Source organism: Leptonychotes weddellii, chromosome 15, assembly GCF_054177405.1.
Source record: "Leptonychotes weddellii isolate Sample4059 chromosome 15, ASM5417740v2, whole genome shotgun sequence".
NCBI lineage: Eukaryota > Metazoa > Chordata > Mammalia > Carnivora > Phocidae > Leptonychotes > Leptonychotes weddellii.
The window spans coordinates 47,682,998-47,696,957 of NC_138383.1; the positions used below are offsets into that span (position 1 = coordinate 47,682,998).

Consider the following 13,960-nt stretch of genomic DNA (forward strand, 5'->3'; position numbering starts at 1 on the left):
GGTGGGTGTTCAGCGATGTTGTCACTGTAACTATGTGTATGTGAGGCTCAGTCCGCGGGGAGAGAGAACGTAGATGTGAGTTTCTGGGTCCAAGCGTTGTGTTGGTTTGGATAGCTGGTTCCAAACTGCTCTCCAGAGAGGCGTGCCCACCAGGGGCACATAAGGATGCCCGTTCCCTAAACTCTGGTCAGCACTGCGTGAGATCAGACTTTGACATCCTAGCTGTCTGGTGAGAAACGCTATTTTGTTGGCAATTTACGTTTCTTTTTTGAGTGAATTTGAGCTTTTTAAAAATAGACTTCTGTATGTCATCTGTGACTTCTTCCTGTGAACTGATGAACTCCTGTCCTCTCCCCTGGTTTCTCTTATTCTGATGGATTGATGAGCAAGGATTAATTATATGTCAGGAAAATTAACCTTCTATGGTTTGAATTGCAAATATTTTTCCTAGGTTGCCGTTTATCACTTAACTTTTTTTTCTTTATATTTCTTTCTTTTCTCTCTCTCTGGCCTGTTTTCTTCTTGAGTTTTTTTGTAGAATCCTCTTTTCTCCTTACAAGTTCTGGGTTTTGTGACTGACTTAGAAAGACTTTTCCTTTCTTGATACATATTTTTTAAATCCCTTTTTTCTTTGGCCCCAGGTTTAAGAAGTAAATACATACATATTTGACCCACCAGGTGTTTATTTGAACTCACACCACCGCTTTTTACCATGTTCCTCAAGTTCTGACTTTTTTTGTGTTTTCATTTCTCTCGTGTTCTAGATATTTTTCTGTTCTGTTTCTTTCACATTCTAGATAATCTTGCTATTTGCAGTTTCTAGCCAATTTCAGCCAAACTCAGAAGAATGTTACATTTTCACCAGCTAGAGCTCTACCACCTTTGCTTTCTGGTCTTGCTGTTTGTGTCTCAGTTTGTTGCGTGGTCATCAGATAATATGGTCTCTTATCCCTACTGTTTGGAATTATGTTGTGATGGAAGTGACTCATCCTTGTCCTTGGATCTAACCATGAAAAATTCTACCTTTCTGAAACCCTTTCGTGTGTCGGGCGCCCGGCCCCGTGCCTCAGAGCATCCACGTCCAAGCCCCCGGTCCTCCTGCAGGGGGGTATTTCTGTACCTTTCAGGGGTGAGGAAGCAGATGAATGACAGATGGTGACAGACAGGGGTCAGACAGTCCCAGAGCGCTGGGGCCCAGAATTCCGCTGTCTCTTCTTCGAAAGACACCGCTTGTCCCCATGTTGCTGGATCGCCCGTTACCCAGAAGATGCCCGCTCTTTTTCCCTCGCTCTGTCCCTCCCTCCCTCATCTTTTCCAAAACCGCTAGAAGGGAGCGCCTCTGGATCCTCAGGGGGCTTGATCGCATTTTGTCATCATTACCGTCACCCTAGCTCATGTTACTGTTGTGCCAAATTTGTCGGCGTCCATTGCAAGCACCAGACATGTAGGGACTTACTTAATCTTCCCCATGACTCCCAAGAAGATACCGTTGCTCTCCTATTTTATAGGTGATGAGCCTGAGGCGCGGGCAGGTTAACTGACTTGTCCACGATCGCACAGCTACTAGACTGTGGAGCTGGTAGGACAGCCCAGATAATCTGGGTCCAGAACCCGCATCCTTAATTCGTTCTGTTCAGAAGGGTACCCTCGGGCTGGCTTCATGGAGAGAAGACACCGTCTCCTTCAGTTACCCAATTTTCTGATGCGGCAGGAGATCCCAAAGCATGTTCTCAAGATTGGGAGATCAGGATCAACAAAGAGGGCTGTGGGAGTTTGAGTATCGTACGTTTGTAGGGTGACATGCTGACTGCCCCCCTCGTTGGTCAGGAACGGGCTCCTGGTGGGAATGTGTTTGCAGGGAAGTAGGTACTTTCTTCTCTCCAGGTCAGTCCTTCTTGGGGTCAGGGACCCATTCGCTGCTGATGGATCTAGAGCCCTTGATTGGGTTCTGTTCCTCAGGCTCATCTCCCGACTAGTGGTGTAGTTCAATGGAGGGGGTTGCTGAGTTGGGCCCTGGGTCACGTGGACGTGAGTCTCCCCGATTTCTTCATTTCCATTTCAAGGGATGTGGTTAGAGGAATAACTTGGGAGTCTGCTGGAATTACTAGGTTTACAGTGAATCGGTTAGCTTGGGGTTGGCTCATGAGTTTTTCCCGTCGAGAACACAGACCAGGATTCCTTCCTGTCTCTGGAACCCTGTGGTGATCAGAAAACCAAGGTTCTTGATGCTGGTACACTTCAGTAATGCTTGCAACTGTTGTACGGTTTGTTTTCTTTCTAATTACAAAATGTTTCAAATGTCCCTGCCATTCCGGAAAATAACATACCAGGCATCATGATTGAAAAGTTAGGTTTGCTTCACATCTCTCTTTTGTGAAATTAAATGCTGTGGGAAGAGCTCCTGCCCTCCCACCCGTCCTCTGTTTCCCAAAGTGGCCACTGTCCCAGGATTGGTGTGCAGCGCACACCAATGTGTGTGTGAGTGGGCCACAAACCATCAGACACGTTATTATGTGTTTCGGAATTACGTTCCAGCATGTGTACCCACACGTGCATGCGCACACACACACAACTTGCAGGCTTCTCTTCTTTAACTCGTAACCACTTCTAGGTTGCTTATAACACATGTTTTAATGGAGAAGGACTCTCCACTGTCAAATGAAACTGCCATCATTAGAGAGGGAAGCATTTCTTGGGCTCATGGTAGGATTGGGGGCTTCCTAGGAGCACCCCCCCACACACACACACTGAGAAACCCTCATCCTGACTTCTTGGTATCTGGGGTCAAGCTCAGATGGACGCTCATGATGCGGGGTTGCCCCCTTTCCTTCGCTCTGCTCCCACTCCCTCCGCTTCCCAGTGGCTTCCACGACCCAGGAAGAGGAGAGGGCATGGGGCACAGATGGGGCAGGGCAGCCATGGTGACGACAGGACAGAGTGTGATGGTGGCCGGTGGTCTTTTCCAGGAGATGACCTCATGCGCTGTGTGGACCTCTACAACCAAGCCCAGTCCAAGTGGTTTGAAGAGATGGTGACCACCACACTGGTGAGAGAGCTTGTCAACCCAGGGGCCAATGCTCAGGAAGCCTTTGGGGGGGATGCTGGCGGGCATGCGGGTGATGGCATGGAGTGGCCATAGAGGTGGTCATTAGATCCTCTCTACCGCTGAGGTCAAGACCTTGACTCTGGGCCAGTCTGTGTGGATTCAGATCCTGCTTTGGCACTTTGTAGCTGTGTGAACACAGGAAAGGGTTGGGTCCTACTCTATCCTCTTTGGCTGTCCCCTGAGGGGTCAGGGTCAAACAAGAATGCCCTCAACCAGATGTGCATTGGAGCCTTTAGGACAGATAGCCAAGTTATAGGAAGGGTGGCCCTCCCCACCCCCCAGAAGGGTTGCCCATCGTAGATAGAGGACACATACAGAGTGAGGTTGGGATAGCTGTTCAGAAGGAATGGGAGTGGAGGCCTCTGACCAAGGGATTCAGGGAATAGGCATCAGACCCCCCCCTTTTTTTGTCTTCCTGAGTATTTTCTTTAAGATTGATTTATTTTAGAGAGAGAGTACTGTGGGGAGGGGCAGAGGGAGAGAGAGAATCTCAGGCAGACTCCACGCTGAGTGCGGAGCCTGACGTGGGGCTCATTCCCGTGACCCTGAGATCCAGACCGGAGCCGAAACCAAGAGTCGGAACTGACTGTGCCCCCCGGGTGCCTCCTGAGTATCTTATGAAGGGACAACATCTCCTCCTCAGTGAGCACCCGTTGGCTTGGACCGTGAAGTGTGCTTGACACTTGGGCCATTGGGTTGGATGAGAAAGGAGGCCTCGTGCCAGGTCCTGACTGCATTGTCCCACTGCCCAAAGCTCCCCTCGTCCATCCGGCACAGGACAGACTAACTCTCTGCGTGCCCAGGTGTCAGCCCACCGGAGCAGATTAGAGGCCTCCCCCAGGGACAGTGACCTAGTCTTCCTCCTGGTTAATCTCCTAATTAAGCTCCCGCTTTACCCTTCTTCCCAGCTAATCACCTGGGCAGTGACCTAGTTGTGCACAGAATAGCAGCCTGATCCTCTAAATTCCAAAGATGCAGAACCATCTAGAAACCAAAGGACAAGCCCTTTCTCTTCCATTTATTTGACCATGGCCATCTGACTCCTACCCTTCCCCCCCACCCCCCGCCCCGAGTCTCCTGGCCTGGTCTCTGTTCTGCACTTCAGCATTAGATGGACAGAGGAGAGGAGGCTGCTCGGCAGAGGCCCAGGGACAAAGCCCCAAGAGGCCTGAGGCACAGAATCTCGACATGTGACCCATGTGTCCACCCCGTCTCGGGAACTGGGGCCGGGGCTGCCCTGGGGCAGAATCCGGACCCTGGTTTCAACCCCGCTCCTCCCTTAATGCTTTGGGCAAGTGATGTTACAGATAAGAACCTCTCTTTTTTTTTTTTTTTTTTTTTAAAGATTTTATTTATTTATTTGAGAGAGAGAACACATGAGAGGGGATAGGGTCAGAGGACGAAGCAGACTCCCTGCCGAGCAGGGAGCCCGATGCGGGACTCGATCCCGGGACTCCAGGATCATGACCTGAGCCGAAGGCAGTCGCTTAACCAACTGAGCCACCCAGGCGCCCGATAAGAACCTCTCTTAAAATGCCCCAGGACAATTAAGTAACGCGTGCAAAGCTCTCGGCACCCACCGCGCCCGCCGGGCAGAGCAGGACTCAGGAGACACCAGCTGCTGAGTCCTCCCCTCCCCCCACCCCCATGCTGGGCGAGTTCAGCCCCTGGGGGTCCACGGGGGTCCGCAGGGGGCCCGCGCCAAGCAGGCGGTGACGCGTGTCTTGTGGGTCGGGGGGGCGGGGCTGGGACGTGCGTGGCGGGAGGGTCCCCGGGTCGCGGCACACGCTCAGGGATGTCCGCCCCTCCACCCCCCCCACCCCCACCCCCACCCCACCCCCCCCCCCCGCCAGGAGCTGGAGCGGCTGGAGGTGGAGAGGGTGGAGATGATCCGACAACATCTGTGTCAATACACGCAGCTTCGGCACGAGACAGACATGTTCAACCAAAGCGTGAGTCGCCCGCCCTGGGCCGAGGACCCCTGCGGGGGGGGCGGGGGGGGACCCGGGCCAGAGGAGAGCCACCTGGCGCTGGGCGCTGGCAGGTGCCTGGGCCCGGGAGCCCCGTCTTGGGATGGGCTCGCAGACCTCCCCTGGACGTCCTCGTGAATGCCTCCCAGGCGACAGGGACGCGCGTGAGCCGTCAGCCCGAGGAGAAAGCAGGTCAGGACAGTTTAAAATAGCTGAGGCTTTACCGCCTCCCGTGGCAGATTTCTTACCAAAAAATAAAGAATCCAGAAAAATTCAAACCCCCTAAAGTGAATGTTCCGTTGGCCCTGTTCTGGGATGGTAAAGGTGGGGACGGATGGAGGAGGAGGCCCAGGATCTGGAGCTGGGCCACCCTGCCCTGTCGTGCAGGCCTGTGGGCTGGGGGCAGAGGGCACTGAGCGGGACGCAGAGTGGGGCCAAGAGCCCCGGGCTCCCCGCCCTTGCGACGCTGCGCACGGCCGTCCCTCACGGGGGCCTCTGTTGTCCCTGGCGCAGCCACCAGCTCTGACTGCGTCCCCTTCTCCGTCCCTTGCAGACAGTCGAGCCTGTGGACCAACTGCTTCGAAAAGTGGACCCAGCCAAAGACAGGGAGCTGTGGGTCAGAGAGCACAAGACGGGCAACATCCGCCCTGTGGACATGGAGATTTAGACGGGCACACACGGCCCCGGGGGTCCTGCGGAGGCGAGGGGCTGGGGGTCCCGTGGAGAGGAGGCGGCCGTGCCCGCCACGGGGCCCGCTGCCGAGTTCAGCTGCCCTCCCACCCCCTGTCTTGGGCCTGGTCCACTGAGCTGGGGCGATTCCAGAAGGGCGGCCCTGCTGGGAGCTGCCGGTGTGCCCAGGCCAAGAAGACGGATCCACAGCCCTACCCTTGTCTCCGAGGCCGAAGCCACCCCCCCGCCCCCCCGACTCCTGCACCGTGCTTGCAGCTCCAAGGACAAACTGAGGCTGGAGCTTTGTGGTCCCTGCTAAGAACCGGAGGGGTCCCCTCCCCACCCAGAACCACCTGTCATATACTTAGGCCCCTGGAAGCCCCAAGGCCCTTTGTCTAGCTGGCCCCCTGTGTCCCGGGCTTTGGAGGGTCACGGGAGAAAGGTCCCTGTCTCCAACCACGTATCAGGATCAGAATCGTGGATCGAAGGCACCGTTCAGCTCCCAACAGCCCGCACCCAGAATTCTTTACAGCCCACCCTCTTTATTGTTTTCCCGTTGCATTCTGGGAGCCCGCATCCTGGCTCTTCTTGGCCCCCTTTCCACCGTCTGGGGTCTTGGGAATAAGGCCTGGCTCCTCTCTACCCAGACTGACCCTGCCTGGAGAGGTCAGGATGGAACTACCTCATTCAGCACATCAGCCCCAAGTCAAGAGTGTTGAGTCGCGTTTCATATTAGGTCAGGCATCTTCTGTAAAGTCTCCGGGCTGGAAACCCCAATCCATCCAACCCTCAGCTGCTTCCTCAGGGAAGCTCCCTCCGGCCCCCCTCGCCGCCCCCTTCCCAGGCTCTTCGCGGGGCTGGCTTAGTCCCCTGTGGGAGGGGGGTTGGGATGGGTCTTTGTCCCCACCCCCCTACCCCCCGCCCCTGCAGAGGGCTCCACCTGCTAGTGCATGGTGGGCGTGGGACCCCATGTGACTTTCTCTCCCTAGTGGGCAGACTCTCATGGTCACAGCGGGGTGTCCCGTCCTGAGCATGACGTGGGAAGCATTCAGCACACCGCTCATCAGTCCCTCCCTCTCTAGAAACACAGCAAACCCGTTCTCCACCATGTCAGACCCTGAGAATCCGCACCAGGGGACCGGAAGACGAAATGACACCCCTCGCTCCCCAAACGTGATTACGTGGCCAGCAGGGGGCAGATTCTAGCCGAGAGCCCACGCCCCGAGAACCCATCCTTCTTAGCTCATCTTTCAAACCCTTGATTACTTTCAACGTGCAGGACCCACATGCGCCCTACAAGGGCAGGATCCTAAGAGCACAACTCCCCGGTCCCTCAGTCTTCATGCTGGGAATTGAGGACTTACTCATCTTGAGTCTTTTGGCACCTCTTTCGCTGGGTCAGAATTATGTGCTCACAGTTTAGAATAGAAAGATGCCCAATGTCCTAAAGTAAGCCACACTCTGTCACTTGTCCTATTGAACCATCTCAACCAAAAAGGTCAGCGCGGAGGATGGATCTGTCCCTGGCAGGGAGGACCGCTGCTTCCGGATCGGGGGTTGGGCAGGGACACCAGTGACCGATTTGAGAATATCATGTCTTGGTTTCTCTATGAAAAATGGGTGTTGGTAGTAATTGCCTTGTGGCTTTAGTGGACTAATTTGTGGTTGATTTTCAAATGTTCAAAGCCAATAGCCTTGTTACTAACACAGATATTTTGAGTGTGATACGGCTCATTGGTTTTTGTTTTCTCCCTCCCTTCTGAGGGTTCCTGAGTCTTCTGGTCCTCCCTGGGACAGGGGGTGGGGGGCTCTCTTGCCTCGTCCAGGGGAGCCCGAGTTGGCCCAGTGTGGGTTTTCTGAAGTCATTCTTCCCTCTCCCCCCACCCCCACTTCTCAGCTCACTCTCATTAGCCTCTTCACATTCTTTTCTTTTTTCTCTATGCTCCTTCATTCATCAAAGAGCTTAGTCAGCAATGTGCTAAGTTCTGGGGACAAGAGAGGGCAGGGGAAAGACCACCGTCTATTCTTCTGCGTAGACTTACGTTTTCTCCAGGGTCTCGCAGGTCCTTAACCTTGGCCTTCACATACAAGCACTCTTTGCAGAGTTGTGGTTTCCAGAGATACTCTCTGTCATGCTGGTACATCTGCATTCATTCATTCGTTCACTGAGCAGACCCTTGGGACGAGCCAGGCATCGTGCAGGGCACCAGAAATGTAACCACATGCGAGACACGCGCTCTTCCCCGGTCTCCTCTGTTCTCCATGTAGACAAGAGGCTCTAAACCTCTCTGGAGAATGAGAGCATGGCACCTCTTCCACATTTAACCGACTCGGAGCCTAACGTGAACATGTCATCCTAACATGAACCACTGCCGTGTAGTAGTTCCCTGCTGGGTGGAAGGTGGACAGCAACAAGGGTGTATAATCACCTGGTCCTCAGCGCATGCAGCCCGGATGCAAGTCGGACCTCAGAGATTTCTCTCATTTCTTTTAAATAACTCTCCTCACTTGACAGAGAAGAAGAATGAAGCCCAAGGATGGCCAGTGAGCCCAGGGAGTGAGGATCGGGGTCTGTTAACAGGGCTTCCGCCCTGGGTGAACCAAGATGAGGCTGAAGTCTAGAACATCCCAAAGTGCCCTTCGGAGTAGCGCTCTATCCGGTTGTTGCTGTTTTATTTTATTCTTGTAAATTCGGCGTTGAGGTTATAAGAGTGTACAGTGGGGCTTATTCAGAGAGTGTCTAGGATGTTCCTGGGCACATCCGTTGTTCTCTAAGAACAAGTGAGCCCCTTCTACCTGCCCTCCTACAAGACATGGATGCACTTAGTTTTGTCTATGAAAACCTGATTTTTTGGGGAAAAAAGTCTCTAAGATAAATGGTGTTCAAAATGAGTTGGTTGCCACAGCAACCTCCAGGAACAGCCACTATTCCTTCCTTCTGTCGTTTTTGATCAGTATTGCAAAGCCTTGGCCAACCGGACCACAGGGCCAGCTCCCCGTGGGACCACCTTGGGCCTTCTTTCTACGCGCCCCCCCCGCCCCACCCAGCGCCTGTCGGGCCGGGAGGATTTCTGTACCAGGAGGCGCTTCTCTCTGGGGCTGGTTAATGACCAAGGCGAACAGAAACAGTGTCCACACTCACAGACCGGGGGGAGAAGGGGGGTGTTTCTCTTCCCTTTGTGAAAACCAATCAATTACTAGATTAGTGGATGGGTACCTAAGAATCTTGGCGAAGCCAAAGTCCCTTCTTGGAAACACTAGCCATAAACTTCAAAGGACATCAAAGACTTTGGCTTGTTGAAGTGATTTGACTTCCAGCCGCGAGTGACCTTGAAAGGGAGAGTTTAAACAGGATTCTGCAGACCCACTGGTGGTTATGTAGGTAGGGAAAGCACTTCAGGCGTGTTAAGTGGGGTACAGATCAGCGTATTCCCCGAATCCTCCGACCCCTCCCAGACCTACCGCCTTTTTTTTTTTTTTTTAAGATTTGTTGAGGTGTTTGACATACCTACTGGGGTTTATTGACCTACAGTGAAATGCACCCTTTTGAAGGATAGGGTTCCGTGAATTTTGACAAACCTACAGTCTTAAAACCACCATCAAAATCATCATCCTATTTCTATCACTCCTGAAAATTCCCTCCAGCTCCTTTAGAGCCGATCACCCACACCTGCTCCCCATCCCGCCCCCTGGCGACCGCCGATGGATCATCGGACCCTACGGTGTTGCCTTTTTCTAGAATGTCCTATAAAAGGAGTCACTGATGTAGCCATCGAGTACGACTGCTTTCCCAAAGCTTCATGCTTGGGGTCACCCACGTCGTGTGCGTCCCTAGCTCGTGCCCACGTCTCGTGGAATCCCGCTCTGTTGCATGGGTGAACCACGTGCTTCCTCGCTCATAAAATGCGTTGTTTGTCCTGGAGGCTCCTGGCCCAGGGTCCTCAGCTTGTTTGCACGGCTGCTTCCTGTGCCTCCCGAGGCTCCCCCAAATGCCAGCCTTGCCCACAGTAGTTCTTGGGGCTCACACTTGCCCTTGTGGTTCATTTCAGGTTTTTGTGCAAAAAGGGGCCGGGGATTGGGGGAGGGGTGCCTCCCACTTCTGCTGCACCCTGAAGCTTGCACCTCGGCTGGTAGATCCACACACTCCTGGGGGGCCCTCGCTTGAGCTCACACAGCCTTTGGCTTCTGAGCATGAGGGGGCATGGAAGGCGAACGAATGAATTGCAGGTGAAGACGCAGTGGGTGACCTTGGGCTGGCCATGACCTTTCCCTGGGTCTCTGTTGCTCCATCTGTAGGCTGCAGGTGTACCTTCTGGTCTCCCCAGGCTCCTCTAGCTACTGCACTCCCTCCGCCCCTTCCCGTTTTTCGGGGTCTGTACCCGACACCATCACACTTGACCTGGGCCCCATCGGCGCGGGTTGTGCGTGGTGGTGTCTGAAATCCTCCTGAGAGGGATACCCTGGCACTTCTCTTACTTAGACACGAATGGAGCTAAAATGAAGTTTCCCAAGCTGTTGAGAATGAGGTAGTTCCTCCTAGGGCCCTGAAGGGAGCACTCATACGTCATTACCTTTGGGGTCTCGCCCCCTGATCTTTGATCTCATGTCCTGAGGTCTATTTCCAAGGAGCCAGGCAGGCATGATGGAGACAGCCTCTTCCCGTGAGCTGCTTGGCACTGCTGGAGGCTTGCTCAGCTGGTGGTCACACTGAGCCAAGCCTGTGTCTGCAGCCCACTGGGGGGGGGGGGCGGCAGATGGTGGCAGAGATGGGACCAAACCCAGCCAGCACCGGCCAGGCTAGGGCATGACCCCCAAGGTGATGACTCCGCCAAGCCGTGTCTCGATGGTGCCCTGCTCGAGGAGCTGTGAGCCCTTGGAGGCAACCAGGCAGCCCTCTGAGCAAACGGAAGATGTTCCTGGGGCCAGGGCGTGGGCCATAGAGCTCAAGTCTGCAGGATCCCATTCTTCTTGGGCGCATCCGGGTTGTTTTGCCAGGCAGGACTCTTGGCATCCTGCCCCCACGGGAGTATTACTTCTGTCTGGCCTTTCCTGAAAGTGGAGGACCCAGTGCTGTTGAGCGGGTCTGGGTGAGAATAAGACAGGTGACAGGAACCAATGTTTTGTTCTCTAACCCTTCTGATGCCGGGGCGTGGAAAGGAGCCTTTGTTGGGAAGCGTCTCTGAGGGAGCTGGGTTGGTGATGAGCTTTGGGTCTCTCCCTGTGTGCTGTTCAGGGGACACTGACCCTTTGTGTTGGAGGGACATTTCTAACAGGATTGCAGTGGTGGAGGGCAAAGGGTCTGGGCACATGGGTGCCGTCATGGGGATGGAGAGGGAAAGCGTTCGGTGCCAGGGCAGGAGCAGTGGACTGGCCCCACTCCGCCGCATCGTGTGTCCTGTAACCCGAAGTGAAGTCACATCCCCTGCCGGGACCTCCGTACTCCCTCGTTTGTCAAGTGAGCGGAGACACATCCTTTCCAGCAGCATCACACGCAGCAGACCGGCTCTTGGGAGCTGTGGCCCCCAGGCAGCCGTGTGGACCCAGGAACAGACATTCAAAGGGACCCCAGCCATCCCTTGGTGACAGGGGTCCCAAACTTGCATATCTTCCCTTCCCTGGGGACGGAGATCATGGTGGGGGGTGGGTGGGGGGGTGGGGGGACAGCCCTTTCACAGATGAGCACATCAGCAAACCCTATGACAGTGGGATTTTCTAACAGAATAAACTTGCTTATTTGGTCTGTTTTCTGTAACTTTTGCTAAATACTTTATACATTTTTAATGTTAAAAAAAAAGCTGTGTCTCCTGCCAGCATTCTTCATCCCGGTATGAATGTGTTTACGCCGCATTGTATATCCTTCCATCCTCTGGCTGCCTAGATCAGTAAATAAAATTGATGTACTATAATTTATAAGTAACACTGTTGAAACTCTTGATCCCTATGGAGGCTGTAATCTGCCCTTCCCCGCCCCTGTCCCCCCGTAATAGCATTTGTGTGTATTAATGCTAAAGAATTAAATGTTTAAAGGGTTTAAATTTTGAAGGCGTTTGCTATATATAATTGTTCTGCATTATTATAAAGCATTTTTAGGAAGTGAGATGCTCTCTCATCCTCTTCCCCCCCACCACTTTGGCTCTGTGTGTACACTTAAGATGCTTAGATTCATCCCATGTAAAATAAACTGTCCAGAGACACTGGGTCCTGCTGGATGACCCTCCTTCCTGGAGGGTCTGTCACCCTTTCCTTTTATAAATGGTCTCAGCAGTCCTTCCAGGCTCCCAAGGTTGGCGATAATCTTGTGCCTGATGTCTTAGCAGAGGGCACCTGGGTGAGGACCCTCCCACACAGATGGTCACTGTGCTGCTGGACCCACGCACCTGGCCCTTCTCTGCCCCCTCCCCTGGCGACTTCTGTCCCTGTGGACAGAAGGGGTTCCTGGCTGTTATTTTTTTCCCCATCCATCCATCCATCCATTTATCCATTCATTCCTGCAATAATTAGGGAGCACCTACTCTATGCCAGACACCACTTTAGGTAGTGGGAACACATCGGTGAGTGGAACAGATGAAGAGCCCCACTTACCTGGAGCTGGCTTTCTAGCAGGGAGAGAGACAACAACAGTCCACAGAATAACTAATCCCATGTAGGTGCAGAAGGTGTGAAGTGTTAGGGAGAACGAAGGACCAGGCAGGGTGTGAGGATGGGTCGTTTCAGGGTTGACCCCGGGGTAAATTGCAATATTAAATAGGGCGGGTGGGGGCAGCCTGTTTGGGAAGGTGACATTAAATCAAAGGCAAGGAGACCACGGGTGGGGGGTGGGGGGAGCCCAGGAGGTAGCTGCGGGAAGAACGTTCCAGGCAGGAGATGGCCTGGTTATAGGCGGTGGGGGTGGGGGAGGGATGCCTGCTGGGTTGGGGCCAACGTGGCTGGAACAGAGAGGGATGGTGGGCGGGGGCAGCGGACGCTTGAAGGACTTTCATGCTCGAGGGTCCGAGCCAAGGAGCGTGAGGCCCGACTTCATGGCTGTAGGGCTGGCTACAGGACTGTTGGGAACAGGGGCGAAAGGCAGGCAAAGAAGCTGGACCGGGAGGGGACGATGGTGCCTGCAGGATGTGGTCACGGTCACGGGGGAATTGGTGGGGAGGGGTCAGGGAAGGTGGCTCCCATGCGATTCTCGACAGATTGGGATGGGGTGTGACAGAGGGGTGCTGAGGATGACCTCAAGGGTTTCGGTCCAAGCCACCAAAAGGATGGACTGCCATTTCTTGCAATGGGAGGGCCGTGGGAGGAGCGTGCCTTCCCATTCCCCGCCACCCGCCCACCCTCTCTGCACCCCTTTTCTCGGCTCAGTGCAGACTGGGGGGCAGCTTCTGGTTCCAGGCCATGGGAGGAAGGGCCATCTTGTCCTTCAGCCCAGAGCAGGGGAAGGTAGGGGAGTCGGGGTGAGTGCTGGGGGCTCCTGGCTTGGGATGGGTGCGACAGGGCCAGCCTCGGAAGAGAGCGCATCTCTCCGCGGCCAGGCCAGGATGGGGAGTCACAAACTGAGGTCCTCTGATTGGAGGGCGGGCCTTCTCCCCAGCAGTCTTTGGGGTTTGAGGAGAGTTTATGGCCCCAGCTCAGACTTAACAAATCCATTCACAATACATCATCTCCAACAACTTGTTTGGTTAAGGAGCATAAGCATAAACTCTCCCTCTGATAGAAGATGTTTATGCAGGTTTTCAAACAAACCCCCAGGTCATGACCCTCTCTCGGCAGCATCAACACAGATGTCTGTGGTCCCATCCCGCGGCCCAGCCCCTCCTGGGCACAGTGGCCTGAGGAATGCAGGCCTCAAGTACCAGGCTGCTTCCCACCTGGGTCTGGCTCCTTCCTCCTCGCCCTCGGCCAGGGCAGAAGGGCCTGGGGGCCTCTGGCTTCCTCCTGCATTAACCCAGGACGCATCCCCCGTCTCCTTGCCCCGCCGGCTCTTCCAAGGTCATGGCGAACCCAGCCTCTCACCGACAGCCCGGTCGCTCAGGCCGCCTTGGGAAAGCAGTCGTTGTAATGTAATGAAAAGACCCCGAATGGGGAGCCTGACCGCCCAGAGCTTTCCTTCTGGCTTTGCTGTTTAGCAGCCATTATGACCCCGGCAGGCTGCATGCCTTTTGGGGCTCCGTGCCTGTAACATTGGCCTCCCCTGATCTGCAGGCTTGGTGTGGACAGGCTTGGCACC

General features: G+C 54.4%; 1 protein-coding gene across 1 annotated transcript in view; it reads left to right on the top strand.

The window, feature by feature from the left end:
- GAS7 (growth arrest specific 7) overlaps nt 1–11,787 on the top strand; it is a 188,603-nt gene extending 176,816 nt beyond the window's left edge. The window contains exons 10-12 of the mRNA XM_081806008.1: nt 2,861–3,046; nt 4,960–5,058; nt 5,630–11,787. Of these exons, the coding sequence (XP_081662134.1) occupies nt 2,861–3,046; nt 4,960–5,058; nt 5,630–5,743 (399 nt within the window). The 3' untranslated portion in view covers nt 5,744–11,787. The remainder of the gene's footprint in view (nt 1–2,860; nt 3,047–4,959; nt 5,059–5,629) is intronic.
- The last annotated feature ends 2,173 nt before the right edge of the window (nt 11,788–13,960 follow it).